At 37.9% G+C, this 13,615-nt stretch overlaps 1 protein-coding gene across 2 annotated transcripts in view; it reads right to left on the bottom strand.

Moving 5' to 3' along the window:
• M1AP (meiosis 1 associated protein) overlaps positions 1–10,753 on the bottom strand; it is a 105,076-nt gene extending 94,323 nt beyond the window's left edge. For both annotated transcript variants that reach the window (XM_023732482.1, XM_012556265.2), the window contains exon 1: positions 10,514–10,753. In XM_023732482.1, coding sequence (XP_023588250.1) covers positions 10,514–10,753 — 240 coding nt within the window. The remainder of the gene's footprint in view (positions 1–10,513) is intronic.
• Between the last annotated feature and the right edge of the window lie 2,862 nt (positions 10,754–13,615).

The raw sequence follows: 13,615 nt of genomic DNA, 5'->3' as shown, positions 1-13,615 counted from the left end.
TGTGGACCATTAGTCCTTTGGACTAATCTTTTGCTTGTATCTTATTTTCTTCATTCTCCCTTGCTCCCGAAGTGGGGAGACCAGTGGAGTATTTAGATGGCTGCTCACAGACTTTTAAGACCCTAGACACTACTCACCAAGGTAGAATGTAGAACACTTTCTTTATAAACTGTGTTATGCCAATTGAGTTAGATGTTCCCTGAGACCATGGTCCCCACAGCCCTCCACCCAGCAATTCAGTCCCTCGGGGAGTTTGGATGTATCTATAGAGCTTCCATGACCTTTCCCTGTACAAGCTGTGCTGGCTTCCCTGTTATTGTGCCTTGTCTTACCCTTCGCCAAAGTTACCACTTATCTATTTAAACAATATTTAATCGTAAATAAGAAGCATTAACTAAATCCCATGCCACCCCCTCAGATAATCCTCTCAAACTAAGTCAAGGTGAAATTTAGGCAACTTGGGCTTCCCTGCTGGCCCACCTGGCTAGTAATGACTGACCATACAGAAACTTAAGTTCATACTTGTCTCCTCAGGGAAGGAAAGTTCTCTAGTAAGTGATGCTCTCGATGATGTGTCTGTGACATTTCCACCACCTCTGGAGGACAGAATTCTAAAACTGAGACAGTAATTGGTAAATTGGGTCAGCCTAGTGTCCCTTTACCAGGCAACTGCATGGTTTGGTCTCTTCATATCCTTCAAAAGATAGTGGTTGACTGATGTAAGTAATTTTATCTGTTCTTTCCCCTCAATCAGGGCGAAGCCCTAATTGCCTGACAGAAGATAGATACTCAAAACTAAATGCAGCCACGGGACAGACATGCACAAGAAAAATGGCATAATAGAGAAACATACTTGCTACATGGTCACAAACATCATTATCACTTTCATTCTGTCCTCAGTGTATTTGTAGGAGACTCAAGTTTTATGGATTATATACAGTGAGAGTTAATACAGTCATTCACCAGTTAACGGACATTCAGATTGTTTCCGATTTAGGGCTCTTATGAATAATGCTGCTTTGAACATTCATATACATATATTCATGTGGATATGCTTTCATTTCTCTTGGGTAGATTTCTAAGAGTGAAATTGTTGTATTATATTGTAGGTGTATTTTTAACTTTTTAAGAAAGGGACAAACTATATTCTAAAGTGGTTGAATCATTTTACATTCCCACCAGCAATGTATGAGGGATACGTTTTCTCTACATTCTCACCAACAGTTGGTATTGCCTGTCCACAATGCCTGTCTTTTTTATTATAGTCATCCTAGTGGGTATAATGTCACCATTTTTTCTTTAACTTTTTATTTTGAAATAATTATAGAGTCACAGAAAGTTGCAAAAATAGTACAAAATGGTTCTGTGTACCCATCACCCAATTTCTTCCAAAGTAGATACCCATAGTACAATTTCAAAACCAGGAAATAGACCTTGGTACAAAGTGTGCATGTAATTCTATGCCATTTTATCACATATGTAGATTCTCGTAACCACAACTGCAATCAAGATACAGAATTACTCCATCACCAGAAAGATTTCCCTCCTGCTACCTCTTTAAAGTCACACCCACTCCATCCTCCCCACCATCCCTAACCTTTAGCAACCAATAATTTGTTTTCCATCTCCACTGTTTTGTTATTTCAAGAATATTATATAAATAGAATCATAGAGTGTGTGACCATATGTGACTGGCCTTTTTCACTGAGCATAATGCCCATGAATCCATCCAAGTTGCTGTGTATATCAATAGTTCATCCCTTTTTATGCAGAGTAGTATTCTATGGTGTGGATATACCACAGTTTGCTTAACCATTAACCTATTTAAAGACATTTTGGTTAGTTCCTATTTTTCCTATTACAAATAAAGCTGCTGTTAACATTTGTGTACAGGTTTTTGTGTGAATGTAAATTTTCATTTCTCTAGGATAAATTCCCCGAAGTGTCATCACTGGGTCATATGGTAAGTATATGTTTAGATTTTGTAATAAGTACCAAACTATTTTGCAGAGTGGCTGTGCCATTTTACATTCTCATTAGCAATGTATGAGAGATCCAGAGTCTCCACATCCTTGCCAGCATTTGGTATCGTCACTATTTTTTATTTTAGCTGTTCTAATAGGTGTGTGATGATATGTCACTGTGGTCTTAAATTGGCATTTTCCTAATGGCTAGTGATGCTGAACATCTTTTCATGTGCTTATTTGCCACCCACATATCTGTATATAGATTTTTGTTCTTGTGTTTTGTCTGTTCTCTAATTAGATTGTCTGTTTTTTGTTTGTTTACTGTTGTGTTTTGAGAGTTCTTTATATATACTAGATACTCTTTTGTCCAATATGTGATTTACAAATATTTTCTTCCAGTCTGGAGTTTATCTTTTTATCCTCTTGACAGGGCCTTTTGCAGAGCAAAAGTTTTTAATTTTGATGAAATATAATTTATCTTTTTTTTGTCTTTTATGTATGTGTTTTTGGTGTCATATTATCTAAGAACTCTTCGCCAAACTCCGGGTCTTGAAGATTTTCTTCTAAAAGTTGTATAGTTTTACATTTAAATCTATGATCCATTTTGAGCTAATGTTTGAATAAGGTATGAGGCTTAGGTCAAGGTTCATTCTTTTCCCCAAAGGTGTCCAACTGCTTCAGCATCATTTATTGAAAAAGCTACTCTTTTGACACTGAATTGCTTTTGTACTGTATCAAAAATCAGTTAGTCATACTTCTTTGGGTCTATTTTTGCATTCTTTTTTCTGTTTCATTGACTTATGTGTTCATTGCTCCACCAACATTATCTTTTGTGGGAACACAATTCAATCCATAACACTTTATTTCCTTTTTTACCTTACTGCACTATCTAGGATTTCCAGGGCTATGTTGAATAAGAGTGGTGAGAGCACACAGCTTTGCATTGCTCCCAGTCTTAGGGCAAAAGCATTCACTCTTTTACTATTAAATATTATGTTAGCTGTAGGTTTTATTATGAATAGGTATTAGATGTTTGTCAAATGTTTATTCTGCTTCAATTCATATCATCATGTAATTTTCTTCGTCAGCCTTTTAAGATGGAGGACTATTTTGACTGATTTTCAAATAGTAAACCAGCCTTGCATCCTTTGGTTATAAACTCCACTTGGTCATGATGCATAATTATTTTTATATATTGCTAAATTCAATTTGTTCATGTTTTGTTAAGATTATTCTGCATCTACATTCATGAGGGATATTGGTGTGTATTTTCTTTTTTTGTGCTGTCTTAGCATCTGTTTTTAAGAGCTAGGGCTGCTAACCAAAAGTTCAGCAGTTTGAATTCACCAGCCACTCCTTGGAAACCCTGTGGGGGCAGTTCTACCTTGTCCTATAGGGTTGCTATGAGTTGGAATTGACTCGACTGCAATGGGTTTGTTTGTTTTTTTTGGTTTGGTTGTCTGTTTTTGGTATCAGTGTAATAACAAAAAAACCAAACCGTTTTTCTCCATGATTTCTCAGGAGAAATTCACTCTCGTCTGATTGTTCTTCCCCTATAGGTAAGGTGTTATTTCTCTCTCTGCTTTCAAATTTTTCTTTGTCTTTAGTTTTTAAAAGTTTGATTATGATATATATTGGAGTGGATTTCTTTGAGTTTATCCTGTTCGGCATTCACCAGCTTCTTGAATCTTTAGGTTTAGGTCTTTTGCCAAATTTGGGGAATTTTCAGCCATTACCGCATTTTTACAAAAATAATGCAGGCCGCACCTTCCCCTCACGAGGTACCCTCACAAGCGCCATCATACCAATACTCTTTCACATGTTGCTGTAAAAAAATTAGCATAATGTGCTAATGAAAATACCTTTGGGGGGGGGTGAGGCAGCAAACAAACACAGAAGGTGTGTGTTATTTGTGTGAAAACATGGTATTTCTTTCAATATATATATTTTCAGCCCCACAGTCTTTCTCTACTTCTTCTGTGACTCTGATGATATGAATGATGAATGTTAGATCTTTTGTTATTGTCCCACAGGTCCCTGAAGCTTTGTTCATTTTTTTTTTAACATCTTTTTTTCTCTCCATTGCTCAGGTTGGGTAATTTCTAGTCTATCTTTAAGTTCACTGATTCTTTCCTCTAGTCTCTCATTCTGCTGTTGAGCCCATCCATTGAGATTAAAAATTTTGTTTTGTTATTCTATTTTTCAGTTCCATTTGGTTCTTCTTTATATCATATATATATATATATTTGCTGAGACTTTCTATTTTTCCATTTGTTTCAAGCATGTTTGTAACTTCCTGTTGAAGCATTTTTATGATGGTCGCTTGAAAACCCTTTTTGAAAACCATTTTTGGATAATTTCAACATCTGTGTTATCTCAGTGTTGGTGTCTGTTAACTGTCTTATCTCATTAAAGAAGAGATTTTCCTGATTCTTAATAAGATGATTGACTTTTTATTGTATTCTGGACATTTTGGGTATTATATTATGAGTCTCTGGATCTTATTTAAATCCTCCATTTTAGTATGACTCCTCTGATATTGTCCTAGTGGGGAAATGGGAGTTACTGCCGCATTACTGCCAGATGGGGGTAGGAATGCAGGTTCCCCACTTGGCCTCTGATTACACCCTGGGGGGAGGGGCATCTTGTTAAGGATGGGTGGGAAGTGAAAGTTCAGGCTCCCATTGACCTTCACTAACACCATTAGGAAGAAAGTGTGGATGAAAGTCCTGGCTTTCTACTAGTCCTTCACAGGCACCACCCTGGCTTGGAGATGAAAAGGTGCCTCATTCTGCTTCCCCACGTGGCATCTGTTCTGCCTCTTTCGATGCCATCTCAGTAGGGAGAGGGAAGGACACCTTGTTAATGTTAGGTGGGGGGTTGGAGTCCAGGTTACCCACATGGTCTCCAGGGACACTGTGGGAGAGGGGCCTCATTACTGCTAGGTGGAGATGAAAGTCCTGGCTCTCTACTAGACCTTTTCTGGCTTCTCCAGCCTGGAGGGGAGAAGTACATTGTTATAGCTGGGCAAGGGTAAAACTCTAGCTCCCCAATGGGCCTTTGCTGATGCGAGTGGAGTGGCATTTTTTTTCCCCATGATATTTGGCTTGAGTAGGGCGGTTATTGTCTAAAAAATTTCTGTCTTGCTAAGCTGCCCTCTCCTAGACTGAGCAGGCTTTTCTTGGGGATTGTTTTGTTTGCATTGGTGTTTCCAGGTTGGAGGATTCTCTACCACACAGATCAGGCTATGTGAGGCAAAAAGAAAATCCAGGGAACTTACGGACATGTCTTTTCTTGCACCTCGAGGTCCCTAGTCCTTTCTCTCTTCACGTTTCAGAGTCTTTTAGTGTGGTTTTGTACAAAATGTCTAGGATTTTTTAGCTGTACTCAGCAGGATGAATAAGGAGAAGTCTACTCAATCTTTTCTGGAACTGGAAGTTCCACCTTAGTTTTTGAAAGATGTTTTTGTTGAGTATAGACTTCCAGCTTAACAGCTATTTTCTTGCATCACTTCAATGATTTTGCTCCATTGTCTTCTTATTTGAATTGTTTTCAACAAGAAAAATGTTCTCATCTTTATCTTTGTTTCACTGTATATAATGTTTCACTGTATATAATGTGTCTTTTCTCTGGTTACCTTTTTTTTTTTTTAGCCTCAAAAATAAAAGCTGTATTTGTTCATTCAACAATCATTGAGCACTTCCATGAGTTAGGCCCTGCTCCAGGGGTGGGTGAACTATTTTTTTTTTTGAACATTTTATTGTGTTTTAGGAGAAAGTTTACACAGCAAATTAGTTTCCCACTCAACAATTCATACACAAATTGTTCTGTGATATTGGATGCTATCCCCACAATGTGTCAGCACTCTCCTCATTTCCGCCCTGCTCTCCCCATTTGCATCCATCCAGTTTTCCTGACCCTTCTTGCCTTCTCATCTTTGCTTTTGAGCAAATGTTGCCCGTTGGTCTTGTACAGTTGATTCTTCTAAGGAGCATATTCCTCACGGGTGTTACTGTTTATTTTATAGGACAGCCTATTATTTGGCTGAAAGGTGACGTCTGGGAGTGGCTTCCATTCCAGATTAAAAAGGTGTCTTAGGGTGACAGAATCTGGGGTTCCTCCAGTCTCTATCAGTCTGGTCTTTTTTAGGAATTTGAGTTTTGTTCTACATTTTTACTCCATTCTAACCAGTACCTTCTACTGTGTTCCTGGTCAGAGCAGTTGGCAGTGGTAGCTGGGCACCACCTAGTTGTTCTAGTATCAGGCTAGAGGAGGTTGTGGTTTGTGTGGGCCATTAGTTCTGTGGACTAATTGTTTCCTAGAGTCTTTGGTTTCCTTCACTCCCCTTTGCTCTAGACAGGAGGAGACCAATAGTTTACCTTAGATGCCACTTGCAAGCTTTTAAAACCCCAGATGTTACTTACCAAACATTATCTTTATGAATTATGTTACGCCAATTGACCCAGATGTCCCCAAGACTATGGTCCTGAGCCCTCAAACCCAGTAACTCAGCCCCACAAAGTGTTTGGATATGTCTAGGAAGTTTCCATAACTGTGCCCCCATGTGCTCTATTATATATGTGAATACATATGCAGCAATACCATTTTCCATAGTGGTTGTACCATTTTACAATCCCACCAGCAGTGTATAAGAGTTCTAATCTCCCCATAGCTTGTGTTACGTGTTGTTTTCTGTTTTTTTGATCAGTGCCATTTTTGCAGGGGTGAGATGGTATCTCATTGTAGTTTTGATTTGCATCTCTCTAATGGATAATGATCGTGAGCATGTCTTCATGTGTATGTTAGACACCTGAATGTCTTCTCTGGTGAAGTGTCTGTTCATGTCCTTTGTCCATTTTTTGATTGGATTGTTCGTCTTTTTGTTGTTGAGGTGTTGAAGTTTTCTCAATATTTTAGAGATTGATCCTTGTCAGGTATGTCGTTGCCAAAATATTTTTCTCAGTCTGTAGGTTCTATTTTTACTCTTTTGGTAAAGTCCTTTGATGAGCGTAAGTATTTAATTTTTAGGAGGTCCCAGATATCTAATTTATCTTCTATTGTTTGTGCATTTTTAGTTACGTTTGATAGTATATTTATGCCATAAATTAGTAACCCCAGCTTTATCTGTGTGTTATCTTCCAGGAACTTTATAGTTTCAGGTTTAACATTTAGGTATTTGATCCATTTTGAGTTCGTTTTTGCGAACGGTGTGAGGTGTGGCTTTTTCTGCAAACGGATACCCAGTTTTGCCAGCATCACTTGTTAAAGAGACTATCTCTTTCACATTGAATGGACTTCCACACTTTGTCGAAGATTAGCTGTCCATAGCTAGATAGATTTACTTTTGGGTTCTCAGTTCTGTTCTCCTGGTCTATGTGTTTGTCATTGTACCAGCCTCGTTGTTTTTCAGATTTTCTCTTTAATAGTAGTTTTGGTAAGATGTGCCTTAGTGTCGTTTTCTTTTTTTGTATTTGGCACTCATTGAGGTTCTTGGATCTGTGAGTTTAGAGTTTTCACCAAATTGGAGAATTTTCAGCCATTATTTCTTCAAATATTTTTTCTGTCCCTTTCTCCTTTCCTTAGGAGATACCAATTACACATATAATAAGCTGCCTAAAGTTGTCCCACAGTTCACTGATACTCTATTCATTTTTTTTATTATTCTTTCTTTCTTTCTGTGTTTCATTTTGGATAGTTTCTAGTGTTGTTTTCAAGTTCACTAATCTTTCTTCTGCAATGTCTAATCTGCCATTAATCCCAACTAGTGTATTTCTCATGTCAGAAATTATAGTTTTCATTTCTAAAAAGTATGATTTGGATCTTTTTTTTACATCTTCTATGCCTCTGCTTCTGGAGCCCTGGTGGTGCAGTGATTAAGCATTTGGTGGCTGACCAAAAGGTAGCAGTTCAAATCCACTGGGCACTCCTTGGAAACCCTATGGGGCAGTTCTATTCTGTCCTATAGGGTCGCTATGAGTTGGAATCAACTCAATGGCAACAGGTTTGGTTTGGTTTGGTATGCCTCTACTTAGCTTTTTGAACATATAGAATATGGTTACAGTAACTGTCTCAATACCTTTATATACTAATTCTAACATTTTTATCAACTCTGAGTTGGTTTTGATTAATTTTTTTCCTCATAATAGATCACATTTTGCTGCTTCTTTGCATACCTGACACATGTTGATTGGATGCCAGACATTGTGAATTTTACCTAGTTAGGTGCTGGATATTTTTGTATTTCTACAAATATTCTAGAGCTTTGTTCTGGGATGCAGTTGAGATACTTGGAAACAACTTGATCCTTTTGGATCTTGTGTTTATGATTTGTTAGATGATCCTGAATAGTGCTAAGTCTATTCCCACTACTGAGGTAAGACCATTCTGAGTAACCAACGTACTGTGAATTATGAGGATTCCCAGTTTGGCAGATGGGAACATATTCTATTCCTGTTGTACCAGGTACTATTGTCTCTAATCCTTTCAGTGGTTAGTTTCTTGGCCTTAGGTAGTTTCTTTACATGCATGAATTGATCAGTTGCTTTGGTCTCCCTGGACTCCCAAACGTATTTCCTCAATTCAGAGAGATCACTGGACCCACCTGGTTTCTTCCTCTCTGCATTGTAGCTTGAAAATTTTCTCAAGGCAGTATGTTGGGGCAATTATAGGCTTCACTTCATGTGTTTCCTGTCCTTCAGGGACCACTGTCATTTACTGCTTGAAAACTGTTTTTCATATATTTTTTCCAGTATTTTGGTTATTTAAAGCAAGAGGGTAAATTTAGTCCTCGTTACTCCATCTTGGGTGGAACAGTGACTTGCTTCTAACAAATAGAACATGGAGGAAAGAAGAATGTGTAACTTTTGAGACTAGGTCATCAAGGGTATTTTGGCTTCCTCTTTGATCTCCCTCTCTTTTGGATCATTTGCTCTGGGAGAAGCCGGCTGCATGGGATGGGACATTCAAGCAGCCCTATGGAGAGGCCTGAGTCACAAGGAAATGAGACCTCTTGCCAATAGCCTTGTGAATATGCCACCTTGGAAGTGGATACTCCGGCCTTCAGATGACTACAGCCATGGATGACATCTTGAATGAAACCTCAGGAGGAGACCCAAGCCTGAACCACCTACCTAAATCACTTATGAATTTCTGACCCATAGTAACTATGAGATAATTAATGTTTATTGTTTTAAGCTATTACATTTTGAGATATTTTGTTATGCAGCTGGTGCAGTGGTTGGTTGTTATAGCTGCTAACCAAAAGGTCGGCAGTTCGAGTCCACCAGCTGCTCCTTGGAAACCCTGTGTGGCAGTTCTGCTCTGTCCTCTGGGGTCACTATGAGTTGGAATTGACTCAATGGCAATGGGGTTTTTTTTTTTTTTTTTGGTTACGCAGCAATAGACGACTAATATAGGAACCAAATTCTATCCAGGCTGTAGAAAGGATAAGTTGAACTCCTTAATTAATCTCAGTCTCATCCATTCCCCATCATTCCTACCCCAGTGCAAGCAACAATGGACAGACAAAACCACCAGACTTAGCACTCGGAGCATTTATACGCAAACTTTTCTTGTATGACTGCATCTGAGAAGTAAACCCTTAGCTATTTTGAGCCTAAGGTACCTTCAAAGCAACCAAAGCATAATTATATATTTTCATAATATTTTAACTAAAGAGGAGTAAAGCAATGAATATTACTTTTATTCGTTATAGTATCAACAAAGATGTTATCTGTTCACTTTCAATGACAGAAACTAAGGCATTAATTAAAAAATGAGTCAATTTTAATCAGGTAGTACATTAGTAATTCAGCAATAGGTTTATAAAACTTTCTCCTTTGGAAGTCTTAAGCACAAAGCTGCCTCAAAGAAGGGAATGCACCTAGAATCTCGGGAAATCTTTCTTATCGCTGTGACTCTGAACTTTCTATAGAGAAGGGGAAGATTAGAATTTTGTTTGAGGAGGAGGACAGCTGTCTGTGTGTGAGAGAGCTTTGTAAAAGCAATGCACCTGGCCCACCTTTTGCCTTCTAAAACCCTAAGGGAAGTTTCACCTGAGTCCTATGTGGAACCGTAGAGAAAATATTTTCATGTTTCTTCACAGTTTGGGCTTTCTGAGCAAAGAAAACTGGAACCTGGGTTAAAGGATGAGTCTTGGAAGTTAAAGGGTGACTGAATAGCCAGAGAACTCTGAAAAGATTTAGACACTTATTTCCCTAATTGTTTACATGTCAAAGGTAGATGAAACTTAGAGCCCTGGAGTCAGTTGTTTACATTCCAAAGGACTGTAAACAACTAAGGAGCCAAGGTTCTCTCCTTCTTTTTTGGGGTGGGGGGTGGGGGGGTGGGGAGGGAGCATGTAGCCCATAATAATTCCCAGATTCAAAATTTTGGGGTTTCTTTTCTGCAGTACCAATCTCTGTGTGTCGTCTGTGGGTATTGAGTGTGGAGAACCAGCTTGGTTTTAATTCCGATCTCTGCTTAAGCGATCTCATGTTTGTTTTTAGGATAAAATATAGATATTTAAAAATTATTATCCCACTCACCACAAAGGGGAGGATGCACTCGTGCCGATTTTGTACCATATATACGCTGAACAGGGACATGCGGCTGGGGCCGATCAAGCTGCAGGCTAGAGAGAAAAAGTTCTGCAGAGCCTCACAGAGGTTGGAGCAGATGTCAGCCCATGAAGGCACAGCGACATGCACAATGAGAAGTCGTGGTGGTTGCTGGTAAATATGTGCAGGAGTGGAGGGCCCTCCGCTGGTAGTTCGTCCACGATGCATGGCAGCTAGACCAGATGTGGAACTGCAGCTACTACCTGATTACCTTTGACAACTATAGGGAAGGAAAGAGAAATTACTGTCATAAAGCTGAATTATGTGCTCTGCTGAAACAATGAACAGAGATCTAGTGGACTAAACCCAGAAAGGAGTCAGACTAGGTACTAAATTCAACAACCTTGCTACACTGCCTTAATGGTTATAATAATTTATCTGTAAATCTTTTGGATTTTTTGTTCATAATCATATAATCTATGAATAATGACATGCACCAAAATATAAGAATAAAGTCAGACTATAGCAGCAAAAGGACTGTTCGTAAAAGACTTGTTAACAATTACCCCTAACTGCAAATAACACAAATGTCAATCTACATTAGAATGGATAAACTGTAGTATATTCACACATACAGAGAGATGAACTAGCTACATGGAACAAGGATGACTAAAAAACAAGACACAAAGAATACATACAGTATGACTGCACCTACATAGATATTAAAAATAAGCAAAAATAAGTATATTGTTTAGGGATGCATACATAGTGGTAAAACTATAAGCAAGGATTTGATTATCACAGAAATTAGGGTAGTAATTTTCTCTAGGAAAGAAGGAAGGTGTTATGATTAGAAGGGACAAAGTGGGGGCTTCTGGGATATTTGCAATGTTCTATTTCTTGACCTTTACTCTGGTTACATGGCTGCTCACTTTATAATTATTAAATTGTACATTCATGTTTTATGAAATTTTCTCTATATATGTTATTGTTAGCAAAAATAATTTTTAAAAAGAACATTAAGACAACCATAAATGGAATGTTCTTTAGATCAAATAAACAGGTCCCTACCTCTGGGAACTAAAATGATTCTATGTAATTGTTTTTTAGTTAAAGAATGCAGGGAAAATAAAAGCTTCTTTAATTTTCTAACGACCAAAAGAAAGATGATTATGATAATTTTCAGAAATACTTTGGAATTTGGGGTCTTTAAGAATTATCTAAGATTGCATAGATAAATGTGTCTCTCAGAATGAACGCCAGTTGCTGTCAGGCTGATTCTAACTCATGGCGACCCCATGTGTGTCAGAGTAGCACTGTGCTCCATAGGGTTTCAACAGGTGATTTTCCAGAAGTAGATTGCCAGGCTTTTCTTCCAATGTGCCTCTAGGTGAACTCAAGCCTACAACCTTTTGGTTAGCAGCCAAGTGTGTCAGCAGTTTGCACTACCTAGGGACTCCTCAAAATGAATATGCACACTTATTTCCTTCAAATTTCCCTTTTCGGATGGTGGAAATTGGTATTCATTTATTCAACAATTTTTTATGGAGCTCTAACTACATTCTTGGTACAACTGAACAAATGAATATGCTAACCTGTTGAAGTTAGTCTTGAACCAGAAATCCAAATCAATGACTAATGACCAAGAAAGCACATACCAGAAGTATCTTTTAACTGTACTTTTAAATTAAGTGCATGGGGCCAATTTCTATATGTAATGCTGAATTTGAGGCTGACACACAGATTCACACCAACAAATAGGCACACAGATGCCTTATTTGATGTAGAAGCTTCTACTCCCCCTGCCCATCCTTCCTCACATCTGAAACATTTGTCATTTTAGAGTACAGGCAGTCCTCACTTTGCATGGTTCCAATATGTACAAATTTCAGTTACCACAATTTAGTTAAATAACACTAGTCCCCCAACAATATGATGAGTAATTATATAAAGTACAAATTGCAGCTAGCTCTTCAGTCTACAAATCACTACGTAAATAACAGATGTGCATCACAATCAGCGACCAATCATATTCTCCCCAAAGTCGGTTGCTGGCTTCACATCTAGTCAGTTCACACACAGACAGCAAAGTGTGTAGTTGTGTTATCTCCTTGTCTTCTAGTGATAAACATACGCGGCATTTTACAAAAATGAATAATCAAAAGAGAATATTTGTAACAAAGATGAAAATGCAGTAAAGAAACAAAAAGTGTTAAGGCTGGAAGTGAAAATTGACTAGACCATAAACGGAGTTATAGAAGAAACAGCTGACCATGAGGATGTTGACACTGCACACTTGATAGATTCTAAGATATGCAGCAAAGGAACTTAGTGAAGACGAACACTTAACAACATAAATGAGGAAAGCAGTTGTGACCAAATGGCTGAAGATGTCCCAAAGAAACTGACCCTGGCAAAAGACTTCACATTAAAAGAACTCTTGGAGGTATTTTACAATATTGAAAGTGCAGAGAATAATAAATTATGGGAGGCTGATTCACACTTAGAAAGTATTATAACTTGCTAAGGCATAGAAAAGATGCTTGCTCTGTATTGTAAGTAATACCATGAGATGAAGGCAAGTACTGTTCAAACTACTTTGATAAGTTTTTTTTTTAAATAGAGAAATAAAGCATTTTAATCCTCAGCGTTTCTAATGTTTTAAATTACAGTGTACTACATAAATATTAGTTTTACTATTTTTTTCATTTCCCTTTACACATAACTGACAGAGTTTTTACTGTTTTGACAACAATTTTAAGGGTCACAAAACAATTGTACTTTTTCCTGTTTAGATCGCTTTGCACGGTTTCTGCTTGGGCAGTCGTTTTGACCATCTCACAGTAACTTACAATGTGAAGACTGTACTTTCAATGAGGTAAGAGGCAGCTCTCTTTTCTATAATTTCAAATGTGATCAATTAATGCATCTGATGTGTCTGGACATAGTACTAAACAGGATATGACTTTATTTCTGACCTTATACTCTTCATTTTTGCCAAGAACACCCACTTAATGGTTTCCTCCTGCAAACCGATTATATCTAGAACAGAGCCTCGAACCACCAAAACCCATCAAGTTAGTCCTTTAA

The sequence above is a fragment of the Trichechus manatus genome, unplaced genomic scaffold, assembly GCF_000243295.1.
Source record: "Trichechus manatus latirostris isolate Lorelei unplaced genomic scaffold, TriManLat1.0 scaffold00004, whole genome shotgun sequence".
NCBI classification, from domain to species: Eukaryota; Metazoa; Chordata; class Mammalia; order Sirenia; family Trichechidae; genus Trichechus; species Trichechus manatus.
This window is presented reverse-complemented; position numbering and strand designations above follow the sequence as displayed.